At 47.8% G+C, this 21,372-nt stretch overlaps 1 protein-coding gene across 1 annotated transcript; it reads left to right on the top strand.

The window, feature by feature from the left end:
• The first annotated feature begins 4,937 nt into the window (after nt 1-4,937).
• Nucleotides 4,938-19,191, top strand: Rilpl2 (Rab interacting lysosomal protein like 2). Its single transcript, XM_059249045.1, has 4 exons — nt 4,938-5,545; nt 10,715-10,866; nt 12,134-12,238; nt 18,700-19,191. Exons 1-4 carry the CDS (start codon nt 5,240-5,242, stop codon nt 18,728-18,730), a joined length of 594 nt encoding a protein of 197 aa, XP_059105028.1. The 5' UTR covers nt 4,938-5,239; the 3' UTR covers nt 18,731-19,191.
• Nucleotides 19,192-21,372: the final 2,181 nt, after the last annotated feature.

Below are 21,372 nucleotides of genomic sequence, written 5' to 3'. Positions count from 1 at the left end.
CGTTATTGGCAGCAGCAGATTCGCCACAGAGAGCTGCTCTTTTTTTTTTTTTTTTTTTTTTTTTTTGCCTTCAGAGACAGGGGCTCACTATGTAGCTTTGTAGACCAGGCTGGCCTCGAACTCACAAAGATCCACCTGCCTCTGCCTCCTGAGTGCTGGGATTAAAGGCGTGAGCCCTTCTCCCGTCTCTTGAATTACTTGAAGGAAAAAAAATTGATTATATACATTCAGCAATCGGAAGTGGATATTTTAAGGATAAAGAGACTTCGAGTTGTTTTTCATAATAATAAGAACTTTTAAATTGTTTAGTTGGTGTACTACCGAATGCACAGTTCGTTTTCCGAGACCGGTTTATCTTGCGAATCTGGCTACACTGAATTCTCTCCTAGAAAACGTTGGTGATCTTAATGTGAAGATTTTCCGTACATTTCCCACAGTTGTACCACGCTCTAGACTTTAGAACTTCACCTTTAGTATTGGGCGAGGTGGGCACGCCTGTAATCTCAGCACTTGAGAGTTTGAGGCAGGAGGATGGCCAGTTACAGTCCATGCAGTGAAACCCGTCTCAAAGACGATGGTTCCAGGGATCAAGAGCGCTGGCTGCTGTTACAGAGGACCTGGGTTCGGTTCCCAGCACCCGCATAGTCGCTGACAGCACTCTGTAATTTCAGTCCCAGACGATCTAACGCCCTCTTCTGGTTCCCCCGAGCACTGCAGGCATGAGTTCTGCAACCAACCAACCGATACACATGAAATAAATGAATCAATAACTGTTAAAGGGGGAAAAAAAGAACAATTAAACTTAAAAAGAATCTTTCAACCGCCTTCCCTCCCTTTTTCCTGGGCAATCCTCCTGCTTACGAGTCCTAGGAATCCAGGCCTACAATTTTGAGTGGTTGACCTGAGCATTTTTGTTTGTTTGTCTTATGGAGACGGGTTTTTTTTTGTGTGTGTGTACCCCTGCCTGTCCTGGAACTCACTCTGTAGCCCAGGCTGGCCTCGAACTCACATAGATCCACCTGCCACTGCCTCCCCAGTGCTGGGATTAAAGGCACAGCCTGGTCTACAGACTAAGTTCTAGGACAGCCAGGGCTACAGAGAGAGACCCTGCCTTGGAAAAGAACAGAAAAATCGAAAGACAAAAAGTCCGTTACTGCTGATGCACACAGGCTCAAACAAGTGCTCCAGACACCACTCTTCCTGCACACGGCACCTGATCCTTCCCCTAAGAGTTTAAAGATGGACTCCTCAGTCTAGGTCAGCTCCAGAATAATGGCTGTTTCCCTGAATGAATGAACACGATGTCTAGAACCCAGAAAAGGGGCTGGAGAGATGGCTCAGAGGTTAAGAGCCAGGCTGCTCTTCATGAGGTCCTGAGTTCAATTCCCAGCACCCGTATGATGGCTCACAACCATCTGTAATGAGATCTGGTGCCCTCTTCTGGCCTGCAGGGATACGTGCAGACAGAACACTGTGTACATAATAAATAAATAAAATATTTAAAATAAAATAGAACCCAGCAAAGCCACCCCGAAGGAACCACTCAGGCAACAGCTGGTGTCACAGGGAGTCAGGGGACCAGGACGATTTGCCCACTGCTGGTGGAACATTCCTGTTTGTGGGTGTCAGCCCCCAACACTTCCAGTTCCGCTTTGATTCTGTGTGACCCCTCACCCACTTACTTGTGTTTTCTGTTTCCACTGTTTTCTTGTCCGACTTAACTCTCAAGGGAATCGTAGTTTTAAAGAAGAAGAAAAAAAAAGCGAAGTTACCAAGTTTCTGAAGAACCGTAGAGTATGTGGGGAGAGGAAAGAGAGCAGATTGAGTTGGGAAAGGAACGTACATCCAAGGCTTGGTGTGGACTTCTCAAAAGGGAGGGTTGCCTTGAAATTACTTTCTTTTGTTTGTTTCATTTTATTTATTTGTTTCTGAGACAGGATCTTTCTGTATAGCCCTAGTCCCATATTTCTTGGAACTCACTGTATAGATGAGGCCTTGAACTCAGATCCACCTGCCTCTGCCTCCTGAGTGCTAGAATTAAAGGTGTGCACCATGAGGCCCAGCTGTTTTTTACAGACCTGCCATATGTGTGCTTGTTTTGTGGTGCTTGGATTGAACCCAGGAGCTTGCACATGCTAGGTAGGTGCTCTGCTGTTAAACTACATGCCAAGCCCTGTTTTTTTTTTGTTTGTTTGTTTTTGGTTTTGGACTCTTTATTTTGGGAGAGGATCTCACTTGGTTGCCCAGGCTAGACTCGAACTCACTCTGTAGCCCAGAAAGGCTTTGAAGTTGGAAACCTCCTGTCTCAGGCTGCCAAGTGCCTGAGGCTCCAAGTCTGGACCACCAAACCTTGTAATGCATATGTTATCCTGTGTCTACTGTTGATCCTGTTTTTATTGCCTTGGTCCTAAATAATTGCGTAGAGTTGAACAACTTCTTTTTCCTTGTATTTGGCAATGAAAATAGCTTATGATGGAAATAACCTTGGTCAGCCAGGCGGTGGTGGTACATATTTTTAATCCCAGCACCCGAGAGGCCAGGCAGGTGGACCTCTGAGTTCGAGGCCAGTCTGGTCTATCAAGTCAGTTCCAGGACAGCCAGGGCTGCACAGAGAAACCCTGTCTCAGAAAAAAGAAAAATACAATAAATAACACTGGTTGAATACCTCATCTCTGTCACATGTGTCCTCAACAATCCACAGCAATCTTCTAAAACATCCTCATTCCCATTTTACAGTTGGGAAAACTGAGCCCCTATGTCAGGAGTAATGTGACCACAACACAGCCCACAGAGTGGCAAAGCCAGTGTTTGAACCTTTGCACTCCCCTCTAGACATCACTGTCCGGATGGATGCACCGTCAGTATGGATTCCAAATATTGCCCTGCAACTCTCAAGAGGATGAGGCAGGAGGATTGCCAGGAGTTTGAGAACGGACTGGCTAAATAGTGAGTCCCAGGCCAGCCAGAGGTTACAGAAAGAGATTGTCTAAATAAAAAGAAATACACACATGATTGAGTAGAAACAAACACCTGTGTTACCTAGAGGGCTTTGTGAGAAAAACATCCCTGTGGCAGCCTTGGTGTTTCTGAAGGGACATTTTGCGTTTCTCTTTTTCCCTCACTATTGGTGCAAGGGAAAGGAGCATCTGAGGCTTTGGGGCTGAGGACTGGACCTCGGGTACTCTGTAGAGCTCCCTCACCAGGCTACCTTTTCCTTCCCACACTTTGAATTTCTAAAAAGTGTCCAGGGGCTTGGGAGATGGTTCAGTGGGTAAAAACACTTGAGTCCACGTAAAAGCCTGATGCTGGAGTGGTGTCCACCTCTGTAATCCCAGTCCCCCTGTGGAGGCACAGGACGCAGACAACGAACAGAATCTGAAAAGGCTAACTCACCTGACTTATGCCAGACAGAAACAACAGCCCTGTCTTTTTTTCTTTTTTTTCATCATTTTATTTTATGTGTTTTCGCATTTTGCCTGCGATGTATGTTATGTGCGCTATATGCATGCCCGGGACTGGAGGAGTGAGGAAAAGGTATGAGATCATCGGGAACTAGAGTTACACATGGTGTGGGTGCTGGGACTCAAACCCTGTCCTCTAGAAGATGCTAAGCCAACTCCCCAGCCTCCCTGCCCACTGCTATTCTGAGATACCGACTCACTATGGAGCCCTGGCTGGAAGGCACCATGTTAAACCAAGCTGGCCTCTGCCTGCCTGCCTCTGTCTCCTGAGTGCTGGGGGTTAAAGGTATGTACCACCACATCACCCAAACCTTTGGGGTTTTTTTTTTGTTTTTTTTTTTTTTGGTTTTTCGAGACAGAGTTTCTCTGTGTAGCTGTGTAGCTTTGTGCCTTTCCTGGATTTCGCTCTGTAGACCAGGCTGGCCTCAAACTCACAAAGATCCACTTGCCTCTGCCTCCCCAGTGCTGGGATTAAAGGTGTGTGCCACCAATGCCCGGCAAACCTTTGGTTTTTATATCAAAAGTATCAATCCTCAAGGCAACACATTTTGGTATTTTGCTCTTATTTTTGTTTGGCTGGTTGGTTTTTGGTTTTGTAAGACAGGGTTTCTCTGTGTAGCCCTGGCTGTCTTGGAACTCGCTCTGTAGACCAGACCAGCCTTGAACTCAGAGAATCACCTGCCACTGCCTCCAAAGTGCTGGGATTAAAGGTGTGCGCCGCCGCCACATAGTTCACTCTTGAGGAAGCGCCCCTCGAAGCTTTAAAGGGAAAGAGGGGCTTACCTTTAAGGCAGGGTCTTGCTTAGAACTTCACAGACTGTTGCTATCTAATAATGCTCTCCCTCCCTCCCACCTCGAGGCCCTTTCTTAGAGCAAATGCCATTGAATGGAGCTGTGTGAGCTGAGTGTCAGCTCCTGATGCTGACCGGGTGCTGCCGCCTTTTCTTTTTACTTCTTTTTAATAACAGGAAGCTGATCTCCCTTTCCTGCCTGGGAACTCATCTATTCTGGACATTTCCTAGAAAGGAAGCCATGTGGCTGTGGCTGTTCACGCCGGCTTCTTCCCCTTTAGCAGCCGGGTTTTCAAGGTTCATTAACGGCGCCCCTTGCATTTTCTCGCTCACAGGTATTGAGATATAACTGGGTAGCCAACAAGATAGCTAGCTGAGTGCTAGAGGCCCCCATGCCACGCTCCACCAACTGCTCCCCATGCCCAGCCCAACGGCTGCCAGCTGTTTTTTGCTACACAATTGGAAAAACAAAAAAAAAACCTGCAATAGAGACCTGGATTTCCCCTCCCCTGGCATGCAAATTCGATAGCTGGAAAGCTCCAGTTTGCAAAGGGAAAAAGTTGTGAGCCTTTTTTTTTTTTTTTTTTTTTTAACCCTCTTTCCATGACCACCCTGGAAAGTCCGCCCCTGTCTCTATGGAAACCAGGCTTCTCACGCGCCCGTCACCAAGGGCGGAGCTACGGGTGGCTCCTCCCCCCCACCCCGCGGGCTACCAGGCCTCAGGTCCTCTGGTGCCCCTTTCTCGCTGCTTTGCTTCCCACGGTCCCTGTTCCGTGTCCCTCACATCTGGCGCACAGCTGTGCGGCTGCGCGCGCTTTTCCGTAGTCCGGTGCTTCCCGCGACTCGGTGCATTCTTCCCGGGGCCACCCGGACTGCGTGCGCAGGGCGCACGGCGTGGGCTCGGCCCAGCGCTAAGTTTTCTTGACCCCAGAGCCAGCGGACGCCTAGGTGACAGCAGCCCCAGAGGTCGCCGGGGTCGGAGTCACCATGGAGGAGCCCCCGGTGCGGGAGGAGGAGGACGGAGAGGAGGACGAAGGCGCCCTGGCCAAGAGCCCCCTAGAGCTGACCACCGACGACGTGTACGACATCTCCTACGTGGTGGGCCGCGAGCTGATGGCCCTGGGCAGCGACCCCCGCGTCACCCGGCTGCAATTCAAGATCGTGCGTGTGATGGAGATGCTGGAGGCGCTGGTGAACGAGGGCAGCCTGGTGGCGGAGGAGCTGAGGATGGAGAGGGACAACCTCAGGCAGGAGGTCGAGGGGCTGCGCAGAGCCGGTGCGTCCGGAGACCAGGTGAGCGGCAACCCCAGCCTCAGGCTGGAAGTTTGCCCGCAGTTGACAGTCACGGAGTACCTACTAAGTGTCCGACCCTGCCTGCGGGGTTCCGTGTCAGTCGCCTACTGCTCCGGATTTGAATTTACTTTCTTTCTTTCTTTATGTAAAAATGTTGTTTTAACCTTTACTTTTTTTTAATGTGTCCGGGCGTTTTGCCCTCAAGTGCTTCTGGGCTCCACATGCGTGCAGTGCCCGAGAAGGCCAGAAGAGGGCGTTGAATCTCCCACCATGGATTTATGGATGGTTGGGAGCCGCCATATGGATGCTGGGAATCGAACCTAGGTCCTCTGCAAGAGCAGCCTGTGCTCTTAACTGCTGAATTATCTCTCCAAATCCATTTTACTTTCTCTTGTAAAAAGTTTTTTTTTGTTGTTTTTTTTTTGTTTTTGTTTTTTTTGTTTTTTTTTTGAGACAGGGTTTCTCTGTGTAGCTTTGGAACCTTTCCTGGAACTCGCTCTGTAGACCAGGCTGGCCTCGAATTCACAGAGATCCGCCTGCCTCTGCCTCCCAAGCGCTGGGATTAAAGGTTTGCACCACCACCACCCGGCTTTTCTTTTTTTTGTTGTTTTTTTTTGGGTTTTTTGTTTGTTTGTTTTTTGGTTTTTTTTTGTTGTTTGTTTTTTGTTTGTTTGTTTTAGACAAAGTTTCTCTGTGCCTTTGGAGCCTGTCCTGGAACTCTCTCTGTAGCCCAGGCTGGCCTCGCCTGCCTCTGCCTCCCGAGTGCTGGGATTAAAGGCCTGTGCCACCGCCTGGTTCCCCAACCCCCTCGGGCCATCTCTTTAGTCTTGCCCACTGCATCTTTGACTTTGGCCTCCAGCAGTGGCTTCAAATGTTAGCACACTTCAGAACGACTTTCTAACAGTGATCTTGAAAAGAGACCTTTAGTACCTGACAGGCCAGTGGTGACGCAGGCCCTCAATCCCAGCACTCGGGAGGCAGAGCCAGGCGGATCTCTGTGAGTTCGAGGCTAGCCTGGTCTACAGAGTGAGATCCAGGACAGCCAGGGCTACGTAGAGAAACCCTGTCTCTAACAACAACAACAACAACAAAAGTTAAAAAAAAATGATAAATAAACAAATCAAAGAGATAGCACTAAAGCCTGGAATTGCTAGACTCCGTGGGTCTGAACAGGGATCTAAGAAGCTGTGTGGGGGTGTGTTGTCGTTTCTGTGGTTTAGGGTTGAAACACTGGGCAGTGGAGGGGCCTGAATGTGCTGAGAAAGTGTTGTACTGCTGAGTTACACAGCCCACTCCTTTCTTCATTCATTTTTGGTTCCAAGGTAAGATCTCTCTCTTTCTTTCTCCTTTCTTTTTTGTAAGCGGGGTCTCACTAAGTAGCCCTCAATGGCCTGGAACTTTCCATGTAGATCAGAGTAGCCTCAAACTCCCAGAGATCCTCCTACCCAAGCATCCAGAGCGCAGAGATGACAAGCATGAGCCGCTATACCCACAAAAGTTCTAAGAAAAGACTTCCTGTAACTTCACACACTCTTTCTCTCTCTCCTCCCCCTCCTCGATACATGGACATATATTGTTTCACTGGTCTATTTTTTTCTTTTATTTCACTTACAGCTTTCTCATTTTGTATTATTCAAGGCAGGGTCTCACGCTGTAGCTCAGGCTGGCTTCGAACTCATGGTAAGCTTCCTGCCTCGGTCTTTCTGAGCATTGGAGTCAAAGGTGTGAACCACCACTACTGCTGGCCTATTTCACCAGCTTCTAAGTCCCAGTGATGATTGTACCTGCAGAGAGACTCTGCTTCCACAGCCGTCCTGGGTGATGGCCAATAACCTCCGTCATAGCCGGGCCTTGGAGACTCAAGAAAAGTTTAACCACTTGTCTTTCCCCGGGTTGCTCAGCCATAGTCAGGCCATTTGGTGCGAATGGTCTTCAGGCACAGGGAAATGGAGGAAGTTGCATTGGGGCCTGGGAACTGTAGTTTGCATGGGGCCCCGTGATTTCCCCCTATGGGGCCGAGGGGACAAGTGTCACAGGCACCAGATGAGGTAGCATATTTTCTTCCTTAAATACTGTCTTAACTCAGGGTGTGGGGAGTGTGGGGGTGGGGAACCGGATGTGGTGATATGTGCCTGTCGTACCAGCTTGGGAGGCTCAGGCATGATGGTTGGGCGTTTGTGGCCAGCCTGGTTGGCTATATGGCAAGCCCCTGCCTCCAAGAGAAAAAAGGAAGGAAAGAAATTAAAAAAAAAAAATTCACTGACTACACAGTATATTAAAATATCCTGTTCTTTTTTATTTTTTTATGATTTCTAAATTATTTCGACTTGTGGTCAAATACATGTAACATGAAACTCATTTACTACATCTTCACTTTTTTTTATTTTTTATTTTTTAGTTTTTCGAGACAGGATTTCTCTGTGTGATTTGGTGACTGTCCTGGATCTCGCTCTGTAGACCAGGCTGGCCTTGAACTCACAGAGATTCACTTGGCTCTGCCTCCCAAGTGCTGGTATTAAAGGCGTGGGCCACCACTGGTCTGGCTCACTTTATTTTTATTTTATTTATTTTTATAAAGATTTAGGGCTGGAGAAATGGCTCAGAGGTTAAGAGCACTGGCTGTTCTTCCAGAGGTCCTGAGTTCAATTCCCAGCAACCACATGGTGGCTCATAACCATCTATAATGAGATCTGGTGCCCTCTTCTGGCCTGCAGGTGTACATGCAGGCAGAACCCTGTATACATAATAAACAAATTAAAAAAAAAAAAAAGATTTATTTATTTATTATGTATACAGTGTTCTGCCTGGATGTATGCCTGCCCACCAGAAGAGGGCACCCGATCTTATTATTACAGATGGTTGTGAACCACCATGTGGGTGCTGGGAATTGAATTTAGGACCCCTGGAAGAGTAGCCAGTGCTCTTAACCTCTGAGCCATCTCTCCAGCCCCAGCTCACTTTATTTTTTGAGACAGAGTTTCGCTGTGTCCTAGAACTCACCTCAAACTGGCCTCAAACTCACAGAAATCTGCCTCTGTCTCTCAAGTGCTGGATTTGTTGGTTTACTTTAAAAATGATTTTTTAGATGTATTATTGTGCACCATGTGTGTGCCTGATAGATCCCCTGGAACCATGGTTGTGAGCCATGGTGTGGGTGCTGGGAACCTAACCTGAGTCTCTGCAAGAGGCATCTCTCCGACTACCTACTTTTTATTTGTATTTTTTATGTTAATTTTTTTTTTTTTTAAACCATGGAGAGTCTGGACTTCAGGGCCTGGCTCACACTGGACATGTGCTCCACCATTGAGTGGTTTCCCCAGCCTTCCTTTGCCATGTTCAAGTATATTGTTCGGTAGCACCAAGTTCATTCACATATTTTTTTCTACACTTTTTTTTTTTTTTTTTTTTTTTGGTTTTTCGAGACAGGGTTTCTCTGTGTAGCTTTGCGCCTTTCCTGGAACTCACTTGGTAGCCCAGGCTGGCCTCGAACTCACAGAGATCCGCCTGCCTCTGCCTCCCGAGTGCTGGGATTAAAGGCGTGCGCCACCACCGCCCGGCTTCTACATTTCTTTATTTGTTTAAGGCCAGCCTGGTTTACAGAGTGAGTTCCAGGTCAGCCACACAGAGAAACCCTGTCTCAAAAACAAACAACCCATTCCCCGCAAAGAAAACTGGGGGTTTTGTTTGTTTTTTCCTTTTTCTCTAAGTAGGCTAGTGGTATGCTGAGCACATTGCTCTCCTAATCCACACCCCACCACACCCCACCACACCCCTCACCATTTTGTTTTGTTTTTTGTTTTTTGTTTTTGAGGTAAGGTCAGCCCTGGCTGTCCTAGATCTTGCTCTACAGACCAGGCTGGCCTTGAACTCACAGAGCCCCACCTGCCTCTGCCTCCCGAGGGCTGGGATCAAAGGCAGATGCACCACCACCACATCTGCTCCTGTTGGTCTTTTATTCCCTGGATTCAGGATGGGTCAAACATGGCCCTAGTGCCCTTCAGCCACCCAAGGGGTGAGTGACTCAGGAAGTTCTGAGTCAGCATTCTATTAAAAAAAAAAAAAAAAAAAGACTATGAGGAATGTCTTTGTTGTTTAATGAACTTGGAAAAATTCCACCGTCCTGTTATCAGCCGTGAGAGTTCTGAACTGAGTGTCCACTGACGCAGGACTGAGGACGTCTGTGCACTGCGCTTGCAAGCTTTATCTTCACCAGAGGTGATGGAATGTAGACAGTGAGACTAGAAACACAGCCCCAGTGTGGCCGTGTCCCGTGGGAGTCATGTGGATCTTCGTATTACATAATACACGTGTCTTGTGTCTTGTGTCTATTTTGGTTCAATATATTTTCTTTCTTTCTTTTTTTTTTTTTTTTCGAGACAGGCTTTCTCTGTGTAGCTTCGGAGTCTGTCCTGGATCTCGCTCTGTAGCCCAGGCTGGCCTCGGAACTCACAGAGATCCGCCTGCCTCTGCCTCTGGGATTAAAGGCGTTCGCCACCACTGCCCGGCTTGGTTCAATATATTTTCATAGGTGTTTTTGGGGGGCTGGGGATGGAACCCCAGCTTCACACCTGTGAGGTGGGTGTTGACCTTTCAGGATCTTCTTTGGCAGTGCATTTATGTTTATTCCATGAGTATGGGGGTTTTGCTCGTGTGTGTGTATGGGCACTACACGTATATGTCTAATACCTTCGGAGGACAGAAGCGGGTGTTGGGTGGTCTGGAACTGGGGTTATAAATGATTGTGAGCAGCCATGAAGGTGCTGGGTACCGAGTCTGGGTCCTCTGCAGGAGCAGAGATTACCCTTCACCGGGGAGCCATTTCACCAGCCCCCGTCTGGTTTCCAGGGCTGCCTCTCATCCGTACTGGTTACCTATCTTTTTGATACTGAGCAGTAGGGGGAGCTTCCACCTGTCGTGTCCTTCACCTCCGTTCCTCAGCTCGTGTAACGTGCTCCTCGGTCATACTTCCTCTGCTCCAGTCCTGGCACCCGCTGCTCTGAGGAAACCCTGGGTCTCCTCTCAGGGAAGGGTACTTTACCAGCCCTCCGGGCAAGCCTGGGCTCAGCTCCCAGGGCTCCTGGGAGCCACCGAGCCGACCTTTCCCTTGAGGGGTGGGTGTGGCCCAGCGTGGTAACTGACCCTGTTTGTTGTTGGCCTGTCGCCTTTCAGGTGAACCTGGGACCCGACAAGATGGTAGTGGATCTGACGGACCCCAACCGGCCCCGCTTCACTCTGCAGGAGCTGAGGGACGTGCTGCAGGAGCGTAACAAGCTCAAGTCGCAGCTGCTGCTCGTGCAGGAAGAACTTCAGTGCTACAGGAGGTGAGCTCCCTGCAGCGGCCGAGGGTGCGCAGCGGCGCATTACACGCATGCGCCTGTGTTTGCGCATCCGGTTTTCTGAACACCCACGATGTGTGCCAGGTGCACAGCTGCACACCCACCAAGTGCACAGCTGCACAGCACTGGATAGTGCCGGGCCCTTGGTAGCAGAAGGTCCTTGATAGTTTAATAGGGAGCCATGACCAAAAGAAATCCAGGCAGGCTGCCAGGTGGTGGTGGTGGTGGCAGTGGCCCACGCCTTTGATCCCAGCACTCTGGGAGGCAGAGGCAGACGATTTCTGTGAGTTTGAGGCTAGGCTGGTCTACAGAGCGAGATCCAGGACAGCTCAGGGCCAGACAGTAATCCTGTCTCCAGAAACAAAACCTAAAAAATTAATAAAATAAAAAGAAGTCCAGGTTGTGTGTGGTGGCACATACCTGTAATCCCTGCACTCCAGAGGTGGAGGCAGGAGGAGTATAAATTCAGAGGCCAGCCTGTGCTACATGAGACCCTCTTCCTTTCTTTCTTTTTAAATTTTAATTTAACTTTATTTTACCTGCATTGGTATGAGGGTGTTGGATCCCCTGGAACTGGAGTTACAGACAGTTATGAGCTGCCATGTGGATGCTGGAAATTGAACCCAGGTCCTCTAGAAGAGCAGCCAGTGCTCTAAACAGCTAAGCCATCTCGCCAGCCCCATGACCCTCTTTTTTTTTTTTTTTTTTTTTTTTCTTCTGAGACAGGGTTTCTCTGTGTAGCTTTGATGCCTTTCCTGGATCTCGTTCTGTAGACCAGGCGGGCCTTAAACTCACAAAGATCCGCCTGCCTCTGCCTCCCGAGTGCTGGGATTAAGGGCGTGCGCCACCACTGCCCAGTAACCCTCTTTCTAGGAAGAAAAATAAAAGAAGTCCATCCGTGTGTGGTCAGGCATATCTGTAATCCCAGTAAGTCTTCAGGATCATGAGTTCAAGGCCGCCTGGGCTATAGAGTGAGACCCTGATTCAAAACAGCAGTGGTCAGGCTTGGTAGAACACTCCTGTAATACCAGCACGCAAGGGGTGGAGACGGGCAGATCTCTCTAACGTAAAGGCCAGCCTAATCTGCATGTGAGACCTTGTCTCAAAGCACAACAACAACAAATACCTTATTTTATTTATTTTGGTATCAGGGATGGAATCCGAGGTCTGCTGTTGTACCACTGAACTAAACCCCAGAGAAAGAGATCCGCAGTACAACTATTTATTCACCCCTGCTCTCCCATTTCCCCAGTGGCCTGCTTCCACCCAGAGAAGCTCCAGGAGGAAGAAGAGAGAAGGATGCTGTGGTTACCATGGGCAACGGTGAGAAGGAAGAGAGGACCATCATGAAGAAGCTGTGAGTCACCTGGATGCCCCCGTTACCACTAGATCATGACCATGAGATGCTGTGGGTTGAGGGGAGGCTGGCCAGCCCTGGGGTGGGAGGTTCTCCTCTCCCGGGGTGTGGCTGCAGCCAGTAGGAAATTTTCATGCCACTTAGTTATAGCTGTAACCAATGCTAGGAAGAAGTCTGAGCATGGGACATATCCTGGCAAGGTGTGGGGAAGAGTCTGCCTCTCCCTGACTCAAGTACTTTGAACCATAATGTTATTAATATCATAACAGTTATTCATAGGGTCACTTTCTTTCTTTCTTTCTTTTTTTTTTTTCTTTTTCTTTTTTTTTTTTGGTTTTTCGAGACAGGGTTTCTCTATGTAGCTTTGCATCTTTCCTGGATCTCACTCTGTAGACCAGGCTGGCCTCGAACTCACAGAGATCCGCCTGCCTCTGCCTCCCAAGTGCTGGGTTTTGTTTATTTATTTTATTTATTTTATTTTTGGTTTTTCGAGACAAGGTTTCTCTGTGTATACCTGGCTGTTGTGGAACTTGTTCTGTAGACCAAGATGGTCTTGAACTCACAGAGATCCACCTGCCTCTGAGTACTGGGATTAAAGGGTACACCACCACCGTCTGGAGTGGGTTTTATTTTTATCTGGAGTGGGTTTTATTTTTATCGAGGCCCAACCAATAAAGTTGGTTTAAAAAACAACAAGTCCAGCCGGGCGGTGGTGGCGCACGCCTTTAATCCCAGCACTCGAGAGGCAGAGGCAGGCGGATCTCTGTGAGTTCCAGGCCAGCCTGGGCTACCAAGTGAGTTCCAGGAAAAGGTGCAAAGCTACACAGAGAAACCCTGTCTCGAAAAACCAAAAAAAAAAAAAAAAAAAAAAAAAAAGATTTATTTATTTATTATTTATACAGTGTTTTGCAAGCAAAAAACCCATACACATAAACTAAAAATAAATACAACTGCCACCACTGCCCGGCATAGGGTCACTTTCTAAGGTTTCACCTAGCCATGGACAACCAGGATCCAAAAAAAAATTTTTGTGTGTGTGTTTTTGATACAGGGTGTCTCTATGTAGCTTGGGAGCCTATCCTGGAATTCGCTCAGGCTGGCCTTGAACTCACAGAGATCCTCCTGCCTCCACCTCCCAGAGTGCTGGGATTAAAGGCGTGTGCCACCAACGCCCTGCTGGACCCGAAAATATTTAATGGAATATTCCAGAAATAGTGAGTTTTCAGCAGGGTATGGTGGTGCACACCTTTAGTCTCAGCACTCAGGAGGCAGAGGCAGGCAGATCTCTGTGACTCTGAAGCCAGCCTGGTCTACAAAGGGAGTTCCAGGACAGTTCAGTTACACAGAGAAACCCTGTCTCAAAAAAATAAAGAAAAAGAAAAAGAAAAAAAGAAAGAAATAGTGAGTTTCCAAGTTTCCAATTGCGCACTGTTGTAAGCAGTGTGATGAAATATCTCGCCTCCCACCATGTCCAGTCTGGGATATGAATCATCTGGTTGTCTTCTTCAAGCTGTCGACACCCTCTGCCGGGTCACTGTGTAGCCATCTTGGTCATGGGTCAAGGGGTGGCCGTGTGGCGGGGTCTATGTTCTAGTGAACCTCCTGTTAATAGGGGCTTCGAGGCAGGAGAGTCTTGCTGGCAGCTTGGTATGCCAAAGAGAGTCTATCTATAAGGGATTTCTCCTAAAAAGAGGAAGGCGGGGCTGGAGAGATGGCTGGCAGTTAAGAGCACTTACTGCTCTTCTGATATAACAGGGTGTGTTAGGGTTTCTGTGGCTGGGATGAAAGATTGTGAGCAAAAGCAATTTGGGGAAGAAAGGGTTTATTTTGCAGTCCATCATCAAAAGCAATTAGGGAAGTGTTGTGTGGAACAACTTTTCCTGGGGAGAGGAAACACATGGCTGCTCACTCCAGATAGGGATCCCATGACAGATCAAAGTACAGACACCACCAAAGTCCAGCTTGGTCAACCATGAGTTTTAGTGGGGTTATTTACAGAAGCAGAAATGATTTAAGAACATCTGCATTACCAAAGCTCACTCCAGTATGAGTGACAGCTCACCAAGCTGGGAACCTGGCACAACAGGTTGGAGTGTGTCCTTTCCAGGTGCCTCAGTTGGTCTAAACGGCTTCCACACAGCTCAGCTAGTCTGCTCTCAGAGTCTCCTTTGCAGTTCTGTTCATTAACCTCAGAGGGACTCTCAGCTTTTATTGTTTACTCTGGCGGGGAAGGGCCTAGTGAATCTGGTCAGTTTCAGGGACTTCCTGAAGCTCTTTGTATTGTTTGCCATCCTGCTTTAGGAGCGTCCCTGTGGGATGGAACCTGGAGGCAGGAGCTGATACAGTGGCCATGGAGGGGTGCTGCTCATTGGCTTGCTCGTCATAGTTTGCTCAGCCTGCTTTCTTATAGAACCCAGGGCCACCAGCCGGGGATGGCACCACCTACAATGGCTGGACCCTTCCCCATCAGTCACAAATTAAGAAAAATGCCCTACAGGCTTGCCTTACGGAGCCAATTTCTCAATAGACGTTCCCTCCTCTCAGATGAACCTAGCTTGTGTCAAGTTGACATAAACTTAGTCAGCACACAGGCAATATGTTTAACCAGAAGATTCCCAGAGTTGTACACAGTCGCAAGCCCTTGTATGTACTTAACTATGTAGTCCCTAGAAATTCTGATTCAAGTAGCAGAATCCTTCACCTTTCAAATGTTGATACCTATTTCTTCCTCTTCTATAATGGCAATGGCTAGTATCTCAAGCTCTGCCTCCTGAGATTATGACCCCATGTATAGATTCCCTGAAGCCTAGGTTTCCTAACATGTAAAATGAGGATAATAGAACCTACCTCTCCTTCCATCATAGGGAAATAAGTGATCACGCACTCTTTTCTGATACTGATTTTTATATATATACTTAAATACCCCCACCTCCTTTTTTTGGTTTCTTTGAGACAGGGTTTCTCTGTGTAACAGCCTTGGCTGTCCAGAAACTTGATTTGTAGACCAGGCTGGCCTCAAACTTACAGAGATCCGCCTGCCTCTGCCTCCTGCATGCTGGGAATAAAGGGGTGCGCCACCACTGCCTGACTGCCCCCTTTTCTTTTTTAAAGATTTATTTATCATTATTTTATGTGTATCAGTGTTTTGGCTGCCTGCCTAATGTGCAGGGTGTGTGTGGTGCCCTCAGAGGCCAGCGGAGTACATCAGATTCCCTGGAACTGGAGTTACAGGTGGTGGTGAATCGAACCCAGGTCCGCTGTAAGAACAGCAAATGCTTGCTCTTAGCCACTGAGCCATCTCTCTAGCCCCTTTTTAATTTTTTTTTTTCGAGACAGGGTTTCTCTGTGTTGTTTTGGAGCCTGTCTTGGATCTCACTCTGTAGACCAGGCTGGCCTCAAACTCACAGAGATCTGCCTGGCTCTGCCTCCTGAGTGCTGGGATTAAAGGCGTGAGCCACCACCTCCCGGCTTTAATTTTTGAAGAATTATGTATATGTACATGTGTCTATATGTGAGTTTGCTCTCTTACAGCTAAGCCATCTTTCTAGCCCCTGGTTTTTCTTCTGTAGCACTGGGGAGGAAGCCCAATGGTCTCTCTCTTTTTTTTTTTTTTTTTTTTTTCCGAGACAGTTTCCTACTGGTATTCGCTATGTAGACCTGGGTGGCCTTGAACTCACAGACATCTGCCTGCCTACTCAAGAGACTGTGCTGAGTACTGGGAATAAAGACATGCATCACCATGTTTTGTTTTGTTTTTTGTTTTTTTTGAGACAAAGGTTTTTCTATGTAGCTCTGGCTGTACTGGAACTTGCTCTGTAGACCAGGCTGGCCTTGAATGCAGAGATTCTCCTGCCTCTGCCTTCTGTTGCTGGGATTAAAGGTGTGCACCACCACCACCTGGCTCATTTTTACATTTTTTTTTTTTTTTTGGTTTTTCGAGACAGGGTTTCTCTGTGTAGCTTTGCGCCTTTCCTGGAACTCACTTGGTAGCCCAGGCTGGCCTCGAACTCACAGAGATCCGCCTGGCTCTGCCTCCCGAGTGCTGGGATTAAAGGCGTGCGCCACCACCGCCCGGCTTTACATTTTTAAAATGATTTATTTATGCTTATTTTATGTGCACTGGTGTTTTGCCTGTATGTATGTCTGTATGAGGGTGTTGGATCCCCTGAAACTGGAGTTACAGGCAGTTGTGAGCTGCCATGTAGGTGCTGGGAATTGAACCCCGGGTCCTCTGGAAGAGCAGCCAGTGCATACACACAGAAACATACACTCCTACCGGGTGGCGGTAATGCACACCTTTAATCCCAGCACTCAGGAGGCAGAGCCAGGTGGATCTCTGTGAGTTCGAGGCCAGCCTGGTCTACAGAGTGAGATCCAGGACAGGCACCAAAACAACACAGAGAAACCTTATCTCAACAAAAACAAAACAAAATACATAAATAGAACCTGCCTCCTCCATTACATGTTACTTTTATGTATATGACCTCAGGGTCAACCAGTGCCATTGGAAAGCCGATTTGGGGATTCTTCCCTGGGGAAGATTTTTGTGTGTGCGCCTAGCGTTCCTTAGTTTGTTTATTTATTTATTTTGGAGGCAGGGTATTTCTATGGAGCCCTGACTGCCCTGGAACTTGCTATGAAGACCAAGGCTGGCTTCGAGCTGAGATTCCCTTCTCTCTGCCTCAACTTTATCCTACAGTTTAGTCATATCCTCTACCACTGAACTGTATTCCCAGGCCTCTTTTTATTTTTGCATTTTAAAAGATTTTTGAGGGGCTGGAGAGATGGCTCAGAGGTTAAGAGCACTGCTTGTTCTTCCAAAGGTCCTGAGTTCAATTCCCAGCAACCACATGGTGGCTCACAACCATCTGTAATGAGATCTGGTGCCCTCTTCTGGCCTGCAGGGATATGTGCAGGCAGAACACTGTATACATAATAAATAAATAAATTAAAAAAAAAAAAAAAAAAAGATTTTTGAGACAGAATCTCACTAAAAGTTGCCCAGGCTGGCCCTGAACTACTGATCCTCCTTCTTGTACTCCTCAAGTGCTGAGATTACAGCTGTGTGTCACTACCACTACACCCAGCTTGAGGTCCCGTTCTTCATGCAGGGGGAGCACAATGGGGCTCTTAAGGTGGCAAGTAACATGACCATATTCACAGTGAGCTCTGCTGTCTGCTTTCTGGGGAAGCTGGGGGTATTTCTCCCTTTTCTGTATATCTTGGTCTAAATGGAGCCTCAAGAAGGCAGAAACCACTGGTTTCTTTCAGCCTCTCCTTTGGGAATTCTTCAAGCCTATTCACTGGCATTTAGGCCAAATAAGGCAAAAGTAAAATGTCTGTGGCCAGGAGGCTGCAGATTCACAGCAGATAAGCTCACTAAACTGGAGGAAGGAATGGGGGAATAGGTGACGTTTTGAAAGTACGTCAGGCTAAGGATTTTTATCTTTGTCTTGAGAATAATTGAGGAGCCAGGGAAGGGTTCTGTGCCCCGTGTGAGTGGACCAGGGCCAGCAGAGAGGGGGGTGCACTCACCTGTGTGGCTTGGGTGATCATCAGTCTTTTGTCTTTTTGAGACAGGGTTTGTCTGTGGAGCCCTGACGGTCCTCAACTCGCTCTGTAGACCAGGCTGGCCTTGAACTCTGCCTCCCGAGTGCTGGGATTAAAGGTGTGCACCCCCACCACCACCCTGCATGGGTGGTTATCAGTCTTAACAGCTCTTACGTATTCTTTGCAAAGAGTTGTCTTAAAATTATAGGTGATAGTGAAAAGCCATTTACTCCCTTTACCATAAAATCCCTAAAAACAGAAAGCAGAGGCCACTGTCTAGCTGGAGTCAGGAAGCCAGCTGCTCACTTTATCCACTTTGACCTGTTCTTAAATCTCCCGGGACCTCACATTGCTCATCTGTAAAACAGGAGTATTAATCAGGTTAACTGTGGAACTGATATAACTGTGAAATAAGCCAAAGATGGAAACATCTAGAACAATGCTGTCTCATTAGAAGTCCCGAACAAAAGGTTTTGTTTTTGTTTCTGTTTTTTAACTTTATTTTGGTTTTTCGAAACTGAGTTTCCCTGTGTTATAGCTCCGGCTGTCCTGGAACTCGATTTGTAGACCAGGCTGGCCTCAAATTCACAGAGATCTGCCTGTCTCTGCCTCCCAAGTGCTGGGACTCGAGGCATGTGCCACCACCACTACCCGGCACAAATTTACTTTTAATTACATTTATTAGTTTGGTTGTTTATTGGTGCTCATGCCACAGCAGATGTGTGGCAGGTCAGATAGTAAATTCTCTCCTTCCACCATGTGGGTTCCAGGGATCAAGCTCAGGTTGTTATGTCAGGCTTGGGGCAAGCCTCTACCCACTGTAACATCGCACAGGCCTCCGAATGGATTGAGCCCACGGCCTGCAAGCGTGGTTTTCACCTTGCTCTCTCTTCCTTTTTCCCTCTACCCAGGTTCTCTTTCCGGTCAGGGAAGCATACCTAGCGTGAAGGCCATGGCTACAGTGACCCTCTGACTCAGGAGACAATTGCCAGGATGTCCTCTGGAACCATCATTCTGTGCCATGTTTCTGCTCTGGGCTTGCTCACTGGTTTCCCCCAGAGTAGTCAAAGGAAGATGTTCTCACGACTCATCTGCTCCCTAGGGACAGAACTGGACAGCCACCACGCTTTGGCCATGACAGGTGAGGCAACTCCAAGAACTCCAGAGAGCAAAGGAACACAGAACATGGCCACATCCTGCCTCCACACATGGAGAGGCCTCTGGCCTATACAGCCTGGTCCAGCCTCAGTGATAGTCCGGTCATTGATATGTGGCAGAGAGAGAGAGATGAAAAAGTGGGAAAATATGGACTTGACTTCACTGATATTTGGTGAATGCTGTTTTTTTCTCATACAACTTTATATGACTTTTGTATTAAAGTAAAATGACCTTTATACTTTCTACTTCTGTCTCAGAGTGGTCTATTTAAGATGGGGCAATGCCTGAGGGCATACAGCTCATGTGTATTTCATGGAACCCAAGTGAGGTGTCAGCCAGGGAGGTGAAGTCTCTACAGACTGAAGGAAATACCAAAGGTCTGACTCAAAGGAGACTCAAGGCTTCTGCGCTCAGAAGTGTGCAAAAGTACTTCTCATTGTATTACTAAAGCAAGCAAAACATTAGGTGTCAGATCCCTTCGAACTGGAGCTACAGGCAGCTGTGAGCTGTCATGTGGGGGCTGGGGATTGAACCCGGGTGCTCAGGCAGAGCAGTCGTCAGTGGTTCTGGACGCCCACCTTGTTGAGATGGGGTCTTTCCCCCTTTCTATTTTTGCCATGTACTCCAGGATTGCTGGCTTGAAGCTTCTGGGGAATTCTTCAGTCTCTGCCTCCATCTCCCTATCAAAGTACTGCCCTATGTAGCCCTGGCTGGCTTGGAGCTCACAGAGATCCATCTGCCTCTGCCTCCTGAGCACTGGGAGCAAAGGCGTGTGCTGATCTACCCAGCTTTCGGTGTGGGTCTCAGAGACTTGCTGCTGCTACTGCTGTAGAGCCCTAGCTGACCTGGAACTATGTAGAGCAGGCTGGACTTAACTCACTGAAACCCCGAGTGCTTTTACAGAGAGCCATCTACATCCAGCTTAAAATATCATAGCATTCACTAGCTATCAGCTTCCAGCACTTGGAAAGTCTGGAACTATTGTTTACTTTTAAGGGTATCTGCATTGATTATCACGTGCTGAGCACTAGTCCAAGAGCTTTTTGAGCATCAATGCATCAAATCAGCCCTTATTACTACTATTACTGCATCAGTGTTGGGCAGGAAGAAACTGACATGCGACCACTAGGTCACAGAATCCTCTTCTCTACAAGGGATGATGTGACAATGCCCAACGGATGAGTCTTGGGAACACCCTTTGAGGGCCATGGGCAGGCTGTTCCTATTTGACAGACATGACCTCTACACCATCTAGTCCCAACAGGCCACAAATACTGAAATAACAAAGTCAGTCGTCATGACATGTGACTCGGATAGATGCAGCTCTCCGAGGTACCAGGTGATGCTAAAAAATCTAAAGAGTTAAATCTACAGCCGGGAACGTTGGCGGACACCTTTAATCCCAGTATCCTTGGAGGCAGAAGCAGGTAGATCTTGAGTTCCAGATGGCCAGGAATATTCCACAGAGGAACCCTGTCTAGGCAAACAGTCAAATCTACCGAATTTGAAATGACAGTGGAGCCGGCCGGTGTGGAGATGCACACCTGAGATCCCAGCACTAGGGAGATGGAGACATAAAGATCAGCTCAAGGTCATACCTGGCTACATAGCAGCTCCAGGGCAGCCTGGGACACGTCACAAAAGGAGACAGTCATATTAGCTACCATTCAGGACATGTGCAACACACTAGTCATTACCCAGAGGCTCCATATGCATTACTTAACATTCCCAAGAGCCCTCTGGGCCGCCCCCTTTATATAGGTCAATCAGGAACCAAATTCTATAAAGGCTGCTTCAATTCTGGTTCCTTCTGACAGACCTCAAAGTCTCAACAGGAAGTCAGATCCTAGGGTCTTCTCTACTTGTACGCCACAGTATGTGGAAAGCTCAGAATATAATTTACGGGAATTGGTGCTCTCCTTCCATGTGTGGGTTCCAGGGATCGAACTCAGGTAGTCAGGCTTGGTGGTGAGAACCTTTCCAGGCTGAACCAGCCATCTCCCCCTCCTATTACAGTCTACCTCCACCTCATAAAAAATGAACAACACATAGGTGGCCTTGCCTGGCAATAAATATTTTAATTTTTTTGCTTTATTTTTATGATGACAAATAATTTTCAAGTTTATTTCCTTTTTTTCTTTGCTATTTAAATACAAAGCTAAGCCACAAACAGGTACAACCAAGACATTTTCTCTCACAGTTACACCCTCCTTCGGATCCTCCTCCAAGTCTGACCACTGACCGGGCTAGCAAGGGGTGTGGGGAAGACTTTCTTAGGTAGCACCATCCTGAGGCTGGGGGACAGGGGGAGGTGTTGGGGACGAGGGGAGGTTCTCATACCTGGCTCCAGAGCCCCAGCCCCTGGACTGAAGGTGAACGGTTAGGATTAGTCCTTCCCAGGAAGGGAGAAGGAAGCCATTTACTTC

This window comes from Peromyscus eremicus, chromosome 23 (assembly GCF_949786415.1).
Source record: "Peromyscus eremicus chromosome 23, PerEre_H2_v1, whole genome shotgun sequence".
In the NCBI taxonomy this organism is placed as follows: Eukaryota; Metazoa; Chordata; class Mammalia; order Rodentia; family Cricetidae; genus Peromyscus; species Peromyscus eremicus.
Note: the sequence above shows the minus strand (reverse complement) of the source record. Positions and strands in the feature narration are given on the sequence as shown.

Bases quoted from the DNA above. Each gene is read 5' to 3' on its own strand.
- Rilpl2 (XM_059249045.1), top strand. From the start codon at position 5,240: ATGGAGGAGCCCCCGGTGCGGGAGGAGGAGGACGGAGAGGAGGACGAA. The intron at 10,867-12,133 runs GTGAGCTCCCTG...CCATTTCCCCAG, and splicing joins GAACTTCAGTGCTACAGGAG to TGGCCTGCTTCCACCCAGAG. The intron at 12,239-18,699 runs GTGAGTCACCTG...CCCTCTACCCAG, and splicing joins AGGACCATCATGAAGAAGCT to GTTCTCTTTCCGGTCAGGGA.